The sequence below is a fragment of the Phalacrocorax aristotelis genome, chromosome 1, assembly GCF_949628215.1.
Source record: "Phalacrocorax aristotelis chromosome 1, bGulAri2.1, whole genome shotgun sequence".
Lineage (NCBI taxonomy): Eukaryota > Metazoa > Chordata > Aves > Suliformes > Phalacrocoracidae > Phalacrocorax > Phalacrocorax aristotelis.
In genome coordinates, this window is record NC_134276.1 from 186,604,248 (window position 1) to 186,618,326 (window position 14,079).

Consider the following 14,079-nt stretch of genomic DNA (forward strand, 5'->3'; position numbering starts at 1 on the left):
GTGATACTGCGGGTCTCTGACAGGGCAAGCACAGAAAGGCTTTGTGGAAACCTGGCTGAGTTTTGATGGCTCTTTGAGCTACAGGTCGATCCATAGGAAGCCTGCTATGCATTGGAGTTAAATTAAGCTTAGTAATTAACTGCTTCAGAATGCTGTCATAGAGAAGCTCTGACTGATGTATGTGTGTCAGCATTTATAGCTAAAAACCTCCTGGGCTTGCCAAAAGAACAGAGAAAACGATACACGATTTTATGAATATTATTGGCTAAACAAGGACTCGCAAGACAAATGGCAGTGGTTTAATGATGAGGTATAAGAGGTGGATGAGCAAAGGCCTTGTCACACACAGCCTTGCCCTAAAGCCCTGTGCACGTCCCCGTCCCACTTTGAATTGTAGATACGGGTAAGTAAGTAGTAGGAACTGAGCAGAACCTACAGTAATCCTGAAGATTTTGAACAGAAACCTAAAAAACCTGTGCAGCTGGTAGTGCCAGCCCTGGGACACAGAAACCTCTGCTGCCAAGTGGCTGCAAGGGGCCCTGGCATGGCTTGGGGCTGCACTGTCCAAAAACCAGTCCTGGGAGAGGCGCCGGCTGGGGACAGTGCCTGATGGGCGGTTTGTATACAACAGCCCAGCTGTGGATTGTACAAGGTTTTAGCAGCATGGAAACCCCATTTGGCTTTACCAGTACGGATCAGCCGCTGCGCCCCATGAGCGCTAGCGTGCTGCAGGCACTGCAGAGCGGCTGCTCACAGGGAGCTGTCTGGACAGGATAAATCCCTTGAGCTGAGTGCCTCTGGGAACTTTGTGCTTTTATACCTTTCTCCCTGTGAGAATCAGAAATGAACGTCACCGCACAGCTAATCCGGTTACTGGCACGGGGGTCTGAGCTGCTGACGCTGCGTGCTCCCAAAGCCTGCTCGCTTCAGGGCTTGCCAGCGAGGGGAGTGCTGCCTCCTCAGCTCAGCTGCTGGGCACTGAAATCCTCCCTGTTCTCATGATGCGGACCTTAATCCAGGAAAATATTTGCTTCTCTCCTGTTGGGGTAGGAGGAGAATTCAGTGTCTTGTGCTGAATGCACCATTTCTGAGGCCAGAGCACCCTCCCCATGGCTGGCCAGCGGTTTGGTGCTCTGAGGACAACCACCCCGCTCACCTGTGTGTCCTCCACAGCCCTGGGGTATTTCCCCAAGGCTTAAACACCCGCCTGCAGCCGGGTAATGACCCCATGGTGCCGTCCACCCCTGCTGACTGCAGCACGTACCGACCTGGATCCGCGTGCCCACTGGACCACCAGCGAGGATCTGAATTTGCCTGGAGCTGAGCAGACAGCGGAGAACGGGAGGGCTGCTCCTGGACTATCTCAATGCCATAGAACCACTTCACTGTGCGCTGCTCTCAGCAGGTGTCCAATAACCGAAGGATGGAGGTGATGCCATGACAGCCATTTGGAGGGGATGATGCCCAACAATATCTTTGTATTCTCTGTTTAGATGTGCCTTTTTACCAGCATCCGATCTTGCACGTTGTCATAACACAGCTGGGGTGGGACTTACCTTCTCCAGCATCAGATAGCTATCATTTAGAGCTATGCCTCTTTCATAGCCAGTGGGCAGGTACATTTACAGTAGTGATTTGTCTGTCCTATTTACTCATCTAATACAGGATGAGATTAAGTCTGCTATAAATGCTGCTGTTTCATGTGCCTGCAGAGAAGAGTTCCCTCTGAAAACCATTACCAGCGCTGTATGTGGAATAGGATGGGGAAGAGGGAGAAGTCAAGCAGGTCTTTAATTTTCTCCTTTCCGCACTCATCCATTAGTGATGTCCAGGGCAGGGTATACTCCAGGGCACGGGGATGGCTGCAGTTGGGGATGTGCACCTGTACCGTCCCTCCCAACGCTCTTGGGCTGTGCCTCCTGATGGGAACCAGCCTTCAGCACAGTGCCTCTGCTGCCAGGCTGTCGAACGCCTCCTCCTGGCAGATGCAGAGCCCGTGTGACAAGACATTTTTTGCCAGGGTAATTAGGCCACTTTCCCACGTAACACTAGCTAACCCTATGCCAGCATAACTGCATTTATGCCAGACGCTTTGCTGACCCAGCATTTTGGGCCAGGCAGTGTCTGATTCTTTTCTCTCCAAGATGACGCATGGCTCTGGCACAACTCCCTAGTGCTGACCAAGCTTAATATGAACATACAGAAGGGCTGTATTGCTATGCTGTGATCTGCCATGAGTGGGGGGCAGCAAGTAGGTTCAAAACCTTGGAAACGGATCCCTCCAGGAATCAGAAGGCACTGTGCCTTTTCTGCTGCCTCCTTTGGGAGAGAAAGAAAAAATTTCGTACCTTTTTGTGAAGCACATAGTTAGTGGCTGTGACAACGCACTGAAGACCAAAGGCATCAGGTTTTAAAGAAACTATTAGACTCTTTAAATACGCCCAGTAAAATCCACCCATCAGTGATCACTGGGGGGTTGCCTGTGGAAGTTACCTGCTAAATCATGAGTTTTCTAAGTGTTTTGGGGAACTAAAATTGGCAATATTTCCAGTGTCATCCATATTAATCAAGTGGATAGACCACAGTCAAGATCAACTAAGGTGAAGGGAACACTTTTCATGTGTCTTTTCAAGACATCCTTTAGAGCAGACTTGGCTAATTGGCATCCAGGTAAAAGAAAAACATGTTATCCCGTCAAAAGAAAAGACAGCGCTACTTCTGTCTGAGATGTAAACATTGTTTATTTCCCATTCAGGTGGACTTCCATGCTTTCTGTCCTTCTCTTTTTGGAAATAAGAAGGATGCTAAAATGACAAAACAAAAGGAACTAGTGGTAGAAAAGTGGATCATCTCTGGAAGAAATGGAGAGGGGCCATCTTCCTCTTCAAGACCTCGCTCCTCGGTGCAGAAGGCGGGTGGTTCCCTTATAGTGCCAATACCCTAACACTGTGAAAAGATTCTGCTGAATAACATGCAAGGATGGAGCACACACAAGTGCTAGAAGCTACAAAAATTTATTCTGCTGCCAAAGGAATATCCTTAGCCGATACTGTACTGTTGTAACCTGAAAGGCAGACATTTCTGTGATGTATTTAAATAAACAAAATCTCCAAATGATAGCATTTGGATCTATTTCAAGATCTGAACTGGAATGTATTTGGGTATTACCTGATGTCTGTTATTTTAATTTTAATTCCAATAGGAAATGTAGCTTAATGCAGTGCTGAGGCAGATCAAGACTGGAAGATCTGGTCTTCAGCCAAATATCTAATATTTAAAGCCGTATTTTTTATCATCTCTGTAGCTAGAGGCTCTGAAGCCTGGAAACAAAGAAACCTCACAAACAAAACCAAGTTGTTCTTTGAAGGGTGGAAATAATGAACCTTTTCTCCCATGGGTTTATGTTCTGTGCCCCATTCCTCCCCTCCTCGCTGTGTCACTGCAATGATGTCAGCTTCTGTCTCCTGCGATGCCACGTGCTCACGTCTCCCCCAGCCGATACTCGTCCCATGCTGTCCAGCCCCTGGGTAAGGCAGGAGCAAGGCGAGCCGTACCTGGCTTTGAGGTGTTTGCTGGTCGGGCACCCGCCACGGCAAACAGAACAGGTAAGACCAGTGACCATGCTGCAGCCGCCTTCGATGCAAATTCCTGATTTAAATCTCTACCTTCTACTCAGGCTATGATTTTCTTCAGTAAGACAGCTGCCGGATTTGTCTGCCACTGCCCAATAGTCTGAAATCATTAGCAGAGAACTGGCAGGCAGCGACTCTTATTTCTCTTCGAGACCAAGATAAAAATACAAAACGTAACGTACCTAACCAAAGTAGCGATCATCTCCTCCTTTCCGTGTCTGAGGCCTGCTCCGATTGACTAGACAGTCCTTCAGGTGCAGGGCACAAGGAACATATTCTTTCATTGACTCTTCACACTTGCTGTCTCTGAAGATAAACGAAACCAAGTTCTGCAATATGACCGTCAGCTTCACCAACCTCTTATATGCCATATTTTGTGCATTTTAGGGCCTGAATGTGACCCCTCAGAGGCAGGCAGTATCTCAGTCAGGTGTAGTTGATGTCTCCTCTTGATATCATTGTGATCATGGAAAGCATTTAATCAGTACAAAGTTTTGCCATTTCAGCCACCTTTCTTTGTAATATATCTACTGGAGCAGGAAACATTACCTGAAAAAAATACTCTGCTTGGTTAACTCTTGCTTCCAAAAAATGGTGAAGAAGTCTCAGGAGACTCTCTGTCACTGACGTCAGGAAAATCTTTCTATCTGTATCACCTATAATCAAAGCAAAACAGCCACACTTATCCCACAAAAGCTCTTTAACGCCAGCAGAACTCACAAGAAGGCAGGGCAGGGACACACAGGACCTCATTCCATCCACACCTTTACTGTCACAGACGACCACACCACTGTTATGAAATTAGAAAGCTCCAATTCAAAAGACAGTTATTATATTTTGATTAACATTAATACATTTATTTAATTGTAATTTACTTTTCATTCATAAAAAGGACAAAGCACGGTCCTGCTCTACTCATTTGAAAAAAAAAAAGATAAAAAGTAACTAAAAAAACAGTTCAATATTCATCAGTATCAAATCATAGTAATATCAAGTCTCCTGAAATATAAAGAAACAACAAATATGTCTATCTATATAAACTTTAATTAAGAACCTTGCATTTTAAAACAGATGATACATTAGTTTTTATTGACAACAATTTGAAACTGAAGGTCCCAGCCAAATTTACCCAATTATGTGAAACAGAAAAATCTCCCAACTATCTGATCAGTATTTGAGACCTACCTCATCTGTGTTGCTGATTTAAAAAAAGAAGTGGCTTTCCTTCCCAGGTCATTTCCATGCAAAAACTGAACAGATTTGCTTTTTACAGCATGTATTAGAAAAGTAAAAGGCAATCATGCATTTGGCAAAAGATTTAGCTGTGGTTGTAGATTATATAAAAATGAGTCGTACTGCAAAAGAATCAAACCAAATGAAACACAATAGAACACAATTTTTTTTGTACAGAAGGCTTACAGCATATTAGTTACTTATGTATGAAGACAGCTCATTTCTCTTTCAAATAATTATACAATTTATGAAACTCAGTAGTGTTTGACACTTCGACATTCCTCTATAGGGAAGTTATCACTTTCACCTATTTAGAAAATTTTCATCTTGTAACAAATAGTTAAAATTAAACTAAAACAGTATTATTGATATCTCTTAATGAAGACTCTACACTTTTACATGTAAATATATAGTACAAAATTATACAAATAAAAGAAGGGGGTGTAAATTATTAATAGACCTATTCTTGCTTCATGTAAATATTATTATTACGGACCTCTACAGTATCAGTTCTAAAAAGATAAAATCTATTTCTAAGTAGCTAGCAAGGTTGTGCTAATAAAATATGATTCAAAGCTTATAATTCTTGAAGCATCAGACATTGCACTATTACTTGAGCCAGCTGATTCAATATCACTGTGTTTCTTCAACATTCACACTCAGACTAATTCCCAGCACACCATGGAAAATGAAAGGAATGTGCATTTCTTTAACAACTTAAAAAAAACCAAACAAACCAACAAAAAACCCAACACTGAAACACTCTAGACACAGTCAGAACAAAAACATTCTCTATCTCTATCAGAGTGCCCATTTTGCAAAGGCCATAGTAAACACTGAGATTCGACTAATGGTTGGGATCTGACTTTCTTGCGACCTCACTTTCATGTATGAACACGCAGTTGGATCACTCAGTACTCTGTCAAATAGGGAGACGGTCTCAGAACTCTAAACCTCTTATTTACAACACTACGAACATTAGAATAATATCAAGTTCTTGAAAAAGCATATAATTCTCCCAAATGTACCCCTTCACTACTGGAAGGTAACACCTGGCATCTGCAGCATAAAAATGTAAATATAATAAATTTTTTTACTGTGTTACTCTGTTTTTGCCATTTACTGTATATCTTTTTCTTTTTTTATATTTTAAATCTTTTAACTTTAAAAAATAACATACGTTTCCTACCATTTCATGGTCCACTTGGCTGATCTTAACATGGACTACATCTCCAAAATCTTAAATGTTATATTGCTACCTTAATAATAATAATATTAATATTAATAGTAATAATGCTAAATCAAAACCAATACATTACGCTGCTTCCCTGAAAGCTGACATTTCACTCCTAAAATCAGCAACAACGACCATAATGGAATTTTTCAACAGAATTGTTTTAAGAAAAGGATATGGTAAATCTTGTGTCAGTGAAATATAGGCAAATTCCTTTAAGCTGAGCATGCTATGCATGTTTCGGGTGTTCTGAACATCTTTAAAATAAAAACTTCCTTGTCACTGACTTTTATTTCAAGTCCTTCAAATACTATCCAATAGCCTCAAGAAATATAGCTCTACAAAAATGAAATGTTTTTGCTTTGACTGTCTCTCTAAAACCCAGTAATCCCAATAAATGATGATGGGGCCATTCAAAAATATGCAGTACACAAAACATATAGGATAGTACAGACAGACGTAGTACTCTTACATTTACCACATACAATCAACATTTCAATCTCTATTATATTTCACAATTTGTTATTCAAGTTAAAGCACCTACGTATGGTGATTTTACTTTCACTGTACAGCCTATGTTATTGGGTTTTAACACTGTAACTTGCCCCATTGGACCGAGTCATGCAACTGTCACAGATCAGCATAAGTGTTTTATAAGGCATATTGGAACAAGTTAAAAATATTTCTTAGCCTTTCAAAAGTTGATTTACTTCATGAAGGAGTTCCTGGATGCCTCAGTCCTCTTAAAGTTCATAGGAAATTGGTAGGGTAATTTATTTTAAAGTGTAATTTATTTGGCTTAGGATGGTGCCACAGGAATCAAAAAGAGTCGTGGTCCTCATCTTCGAAGGGAATCCTTTGTGTTAGGTGGAGGACAAGGTAAATCCAGCTACATTCAGAATCCCGAGCAGGCGAGGACACCCAGGGTAGGCACCACCAGGACCAGGAGCAGAGTCGGTACTCCAGCAGTGGCACCTGCGCATCGAATAGATAACAACACGGTGTTGGTCTTACTTCAGTATTACTCGTGGCAGGGGGGAACAACCCTGGATGCGAGCGAGGACGAGGGGTACGAAGGCTGGAAAACCAGCTGGTGTATCTCAGCACAACCCCTACCTGTATGGATAATCTGAAACGGACAAAGAGACTTGCTACAGTACAGCGGAGGACTCGCTCTTTTGTTCTGCAAGAGCTGTTTATGCGGCGTGTTTATACAAGCAGCAAGGCCATTCAGAACGCATCAGTGTATTGTGATCTGGTGGGTCCGACAAGCCAAGAGGTTATACCAGGAGGTAAAAGGTCAAAATAAATATTTAAACACGTGAAAACAAAATTAATGGAGTCTTTGAAATGTGATGAAGGAAAGAGACACCTTTGGAAATGTTAATGTTCATATGATCAGCAATAATCTGAGAGATGTCAAAGAGCCGGGTCCGTTTGTTTACCTGCCAGATTACAAAGTCCAGATGGCTGACTTCTAGCAGTGTGGCATTTACACATTTACGTCTCTTAAAGTCACAAGGGTTTTTCTTAAACAAATAATATAAACAAATAAAGACAAAAAATATTAATTGACAGCTTACAAACTTCACATGACTTGCTCTGGTGAACAGGCATAAGAATTACTATTACGTTAAATGGCTTGTGTTGCCACTGTGCTGCCCATTAAGAAGCATCAATGTGAGAAAATGACCCAGTCAAACTGACAGTGACTGTCAGCCTGGCTGTCAGCCTTGGAGATGGGCCAAAGGAGCTGGAGAACAGGCTGTTCTTTCATGGTATTGGGCTTGCCTAGGTCAGGTTGGTAGTGTATAGGTGGGCAGTGCGGGACCCAGCTTACTGCTCGCCTTGCTGTTGGATACAAACTAAGGCCAGAAGTGCTTGCAGCTGGTGGTGACAGTCCTGAGGAGCTGCTGGAACTGACCCACTGGACAGCTCTCCAGCAAATGTTCTTCTGAATGAGGAAAAACCAGACTGAAAAGGTAACACATGAACCAAACGGCACCGGTTTCAGCAGGGAGCACTGTTTTAGCTAATGACAGGCAAAGTATGACAAATTTCACTTATTCTTTCATAGAATTTAAGGTCCCAAAAGAGAATTCACATTCTCTCATCAGATGTCTTGCAAGGACAAGTCACATCATCTGGTCCAGCGCCATGCAGGCTCCTAGAAAGACTGATCTGTAGGTTTTACACGTCTGCCACAGAAGTTTATGCATCTTTCAGGGTAAATAAAGAACTTAATTCTTCATTTTGTGTCTGTCTCAAACCTCCTATTAATAAGGTGCTGTATTATTTATAAAGTAGCAAAACAAGATCCTGAGTGCCAAAAAAATGCTGGTTTGAAGGAAGAATTTGGCCAAATACATATTTGAAAGTTACCTTCAAGCTTTTATTGCTTACAGAATTTCCTACCCACAATAATAAGGACAAAGTAAGGAAACTAGATGGAAATGAAAATGACTAATAACAAAAATTTTTTTTATAAAATTTGTGGATTAAGTCCAAATCAGAAAACTCCAGAGTTCACCAGCTCATCAGTTAGCTGTGGATATACAGAAGTGATAGTATTTAGTCATTTGTGGTTCCTACATACATAATTGCAGAGATTTTTCCTGATGGGGTTTTCACAATATGTCTCAATACACTGTGGGCTTGACTTCCTTCTGATCAGCATCTTCTCTGATGTACCCTACACGTACTATTTATAATTCCGAGACGAAAGCTTTGTCCCCCAAACAAATTGTGCCTAAGGACGCTTCTCCTCTTTGCAGTCATTTAACTGAGCCTTCATCTGCAGTTGCCCATGTTCATAGCACAATCTCCTCTCCTCATTTGGCTTTAAAGAGCCCCACCCCAAACAACGGCAGTTTTCAGGCAGTTGTTCGGAAAGCCAGTTGGGAGCCTATCTCAAACTAGAGTGCTCAGTCTTCTTTCTTTGTAACTGGCTTATTACAATACTTCCCAACTAAATCCTGCGCATTGGTACGGTGGGAAAAATTACGTTCCACCAGATCTATAGTACATGTGTATCACTGGGGAGACCTGGGTGTAAGACACCTTTCATCCAAGGTGTCTCTCTAGAGAAGGTGTTAGAGGAGCGTGTGCCTTCCCCATCCCAGAACAGGAATATGCTTATGAGGTGACCAAATACCACACAACGAGGTGTGCCTACAGCTGTTCATATGCATGTATGTACAGCTTGTCACCTACCAAATCATTTAACAAAAAGCGGACCATAAGCCACTAGCAAATGGAAGGCCTGACTTGTTTACAGTTGGCCTTTAGTAGTGAATTTCAGTGCTACTAGAAACGCAGCTCTGAAAGGCAGTCTCCCCTGACCCATGGATGAAGCTCTCTCTACACAGACCCCATCTGGGTTATATTCGGAAGACAGTCTCCAAGATGGAGACAACTATTTCCTCTCCTGTTTCTACCACGGAAAGTGGAATCAAGTATTTTTACATGATCCTGGTTTCTCCATTGTCCCACCAGGGAGAAATGCACAGCATCTGCCATGAAGCCAGAACGTTAGGGCTTTCCCCACAGAATTTATTTTAAATTTCAGCTGTATTCCTCTTACTGTCCCCCTTCGTTCTAGGTCTACCACCCCACTCCTCCTGACTCTGGTCCTCACTCACATCAAGTCTTTCTGCTGCTCCACCCTCTTCCCTGTCCCTCATACTAAACTCTGCCCGTTTTCTCTTGCTTCTGACACCTCAAAACTCTTCTCTGCTCCCGTTCCCATCCTTTCGCCTGCTGCTGTCTGAAGTCAAGACTTCTTCCTAAGTCCTTTCTGATACCCAAGCACTTGGAAAATCAAGAGAAGAGACCTGCCAATCCTTCTTCATCAGCTCAATTCAGCTGTAAAAAGTACATGTCTATGAATAGTACATTTTTCCATACGAAGCAGTATATCCACCTCAGTGAAAGATAAAATGGAGGAAAATACTGGAAGATTGCTTTTTTGAGTATCCATAAACAGAGGAATTTTATGCTTAAGATGAACATGAATATATGTTCATATATATTCTCAAACATAACAACTGCACATTTTGGCAACAGTGAAAGTAAAGGGGTATATTTATCCGTACTTTTTAGTGATTTATGAGACACATTAATCTTTTCTGTAGTCTTTATGCCTAAATATTGAAGTAGTGGTTCTTAGTGAATGAATAACAGCCATTGAAAAAAAATAATCCAGATTTCATATTTAAGAATATCCACAGAACACGTATTCTGCCTTTGTCAGACCAGGATAATGCAGTTGGAAAGACACAACTAAGCTCCTCCTTTGAATGCTTCTAATGAAGTTAAATGATGAACAAGCATGAGGAAATTTTTATTTGCATGTAACTATTCTACAGGCAGAAAGGAATAATAAATCTTCCACTGAGATGTGCTTGCTGGCTCTGGAATTAATAGTTAGCTATTCACCCCATTACAGCAGTTTCTTACAAGGTTTAGGAACGGTTGCAGAGATATGTATAACAGCTCTTTGCAATGAAGCAAATCCTACCCTTAGACAGCACATTAACAGAACATTAGGAGGACAAATGCACATTAAACAGATCATCTCTTCCTTTTTCTCGTTAGATTACTGACCCATATGTCAGGAACCATATTTTACTTCAAACTCCAGTCACCAGTGCATGACAGCCAGTACACTCCTGCAGCTCATGAATGGAAATTAATATAAGTTTCTGTCTAAGTACATAATACAAGATTTAATTCTGTGCAGTAATGCAATTGTGATCTGTCAGTTTTAACAATCTTTAAAAACTAGAGAAACACCAGATAAGGACTTAATGAATGTGTACAAATAAACACATGGATGTAAATTAAAACAGAAGGATTATTAAGCTCCTTCTGAAGTCTGGCCAGGTACGAGCTGGATATATTTAGCACTTAAAGATTCATTTTCTCCTCAGTGTTAAAATGTGTGACCTCTCCTCTCAACCTGCATCTTGCGTATCCAGTGTGCGTGCAGTTGCAAACTACAGTCATCAAAGTCAAGGCCAAACCCAAGTCACTATCACATGACCTAACTACCACTGTAATATACCATGTGTGGACTTCATATCAAAAGTCCTCATTTCTTTCAAATAAACAATGAAATGCACACCTTCAATTTGCCTTTTTCCCCCCAACAGCCCCAAGCAAAAGAAGTTGTGAAATCTTGCCATATTCCCATAGAGACCTTGCTACTGTCTGCTATAGGATTCCTGTAGTCGGTATTTTTAAGCCTAGGACTAAAGTATCTACAGGAACATCTACTCAGAATGTAGCTTAAAATTGAATCCAATTTGCATGAGACGCATGCAGTTAACCTAACCTTTTTTCCTGCCTGCTGTTCTCAGCAGCCTTTCTCACAAGAGGTTGTTTATCTGAGTAAGTGAAGAGAACAACTGCTGGACCAGTTTTTCTTCAGCAAGATCGTTACATATTACAGGAACCCCTGGTAACAACCCACTAATCCACAGCTTTCCTTTCATATTTTAAATTCTGTGTTGCCATCTCAATCTCATGAAGTCTAGGATTAAATATTTTACACTTCTGAATAGAGATCCCCAATTTTACTGACACCATGAAGAGAATGCAACATTCTTCCAATTATATTCAGAAGTAATGAAATAAATTTAATGCCTAAAGGAAACAGGCATTAAAACAATTCAGACTTTGATATATTTCCCAAGCCTTTGTAACAATTTGTTATTAAAAATACATCATTATTTTCTTTAAATGTTACTTATCTTTAAGATATGACATTTTTGGTGCTTTTCCCAACATCAGTATCTTTTTATACTGGATTGTAAAAAAAAATCTAGAGGCCTGTTTAGAAATTTTACTTTCATTAGATCTGTGAACCAGGAAATTAGTTACTGGTCATCTGTGAAGCTGTCATACGTGAGTAACTTCTCTTTCTCAGTGGGAAAGTGTTTGCCCTGCCAACATACACAAACTTCAAGCTATTCCTTGGCTAATCATGAGCTGATCCTGTTGTGGCAAAACTCTTGCTCCGCTTTTGTTGTGAGGAAAGATTGTTCAAGAATTAATTTGTATTAAATGACATCAGTTTGCTTAGTTTCCAGGTACTGAACGTCGAGGGGTATGTCTACATGACTGTTCTAGTTTAAGGTGTGTGTTTTTAAATGAGTAACTCAGCTGCCTCCTTTATTGGGGTTTATTCTACACTGTGGAGCTGTCTTGGATACCCTGTGCAGGACCAGATTAGAGGTAGTCCAAAGTAAAACCTGACATGAGCATACGGTGTAGAGCTGTATCCTCAACGCCAGTTTCTCTCTACAGATCCACTCCTCTTGTGCTGCACAAGTTGTTCAGGCTGCCTTTGTGTCTGTTTTGCAAAATAGATTTCTGTTTTCTGAAAGAACGCCAAATTCCCATTTTCCTGAAAATAATATTCTCCTTTTGGTCCAGGACCCAAGACTCATCTTCCATTAGGACTATCTGTTTTTATAGCTCTCCTTTTTATTTTAAGAAAGGTAAATGCAAAGTGTTCTCATATTCTGTTTCTCCCTGCTTCCAACTAAGCTGACCCGCTTCTCTGGGAAAAAATTGAGCCACCTGAAAAAATAGGGATTTTTGCCTGCCATGTCTTTTAGTTTCTTTAGCGTATACTAGGCTTCATTAATACCTCTTTCTTGAGTGTTTCCATATTTACCAGGTAGAAAAGAAAAGTAGGAAGGGAGAAAATATAAATTCTTCAGGTTAAACTAAACTGCATAACATAAGTGGGTGGGTTTGTAGTTCTGTCAGCTGGCTTTTGAAAAGAAATTCCACTTATCCCAGCTGGAAATATTGTTTTCATGAAAAGCTATTGCAAAAGAAATGGGCTGTATCAGCTGACATGATTGAAATTCTGTTATCCCTATTCATGGAAAATGGAAAATAACTGAACTAATTAGAATATGCTTATCTTGCACCACTGGCGTCATTGCTAAGTCATGGGTCCAACTTTCCCTTGTCTAGGAATACCTTTGCTTGGGCACGAGGAGATTTGCCTTTTGCCTGTGCCATAAATCTTTAAAGAAAGGTGCTATGGAGTAATTCACAACCCCGTGAATTACTGTTTTGCAGCAGAGTAGACATATAGGATGGCAATAATGCTGTCTGTGCATCTGCCCATGCTTTGTGGCTTGGTAAGGTTTGCTGTGCACTGGCGGAACAGCTTTAAACCTATGGTAAGAAAAAGAGACTGAACTTTAAATACGTATTTGAAGGGCTGCTGATGGTCTGGGCGGTTTGTCCACCCCATGATGTTAAGTCTGCCTTCTCCTACTTGAAAATCCATATGCCAGAGACAAGGAAATGCTTTGCTTTGTTCTGGCGATGGCATCTGGTGTGTTGGCAGGCAGGTGCAGGGGCTTCTTTGCCATTGACTCTGGCCCTGCTACAGACATGGGCTGCCAAGATGAAAAAATGCCTTGGACTCTGAGGAAAATGAGATAATTTTCAGTTGGTGGGCTACTATTTAACTACCAATAAAAGTTAATTATTTCTCAGCTACCTCTTCCCCTTCACATATATTACTGTTCATTACATATTCTTTTGCACGGAGATTTAAGTAGAAGGCCACAGGTAATATTTTTTAAATGTACTCTTTTAAAGCAGGTATCATATATATATCACAAATAATAGCAAAAACAATCTATGGGGGTCCTTCTGTGGTCCAGGCAACAGTTGTAGTTGTATTTCACAGGCATTTTGTGAGTTTCAGGATTGCTTATATGACCTAAAGATCGTCATACCTCTCAGCATCTGCCCTGTCTCTCCAGTTGTGAGCTGCCACTCCAGACAAACTGGCTCACCAGCAGCACCAGGAGTACTGCCAGGCCAAGTAAGGCTGAATCACGCGCTCAGCTAGGACAAGGTGTTCACTGCTGGAAACTGCCTGCTGAAGCAGCAGGAGGAGCTTGGAGTGAGTTTTGGTAGCTTGCCGCTGTAGAAAAGCTTATCTGT

At 41.3% G+C, this 14,079-nt stretch overlaps 1 protein-coding gene across 1 annotated transcript in view; it reads right to left on the minus strand.

Annotated features, from left to right (window-relative positions):
- Positions 1–4,382: 4,382 nt before the first annotated feature.
- The window catches only part of CNTN1 (contactin 1), a 255,488-nt gene continuing 245,791 nt past the window's right edge, over positions 4,383–14,079 (minus strand). Inside the window, exon 24 of the mRNA XM_075080998.1 lies at positions 4,383–7,074. Coding sequence (XP_074937099.1) covers positions 6,995–7,074 — 80 coding nt within the window. The 3' untranslated portion in view covers positions 4,383–6,994. The remainder of the gene's footprint in view (positions 7,075–14,079) is intronic.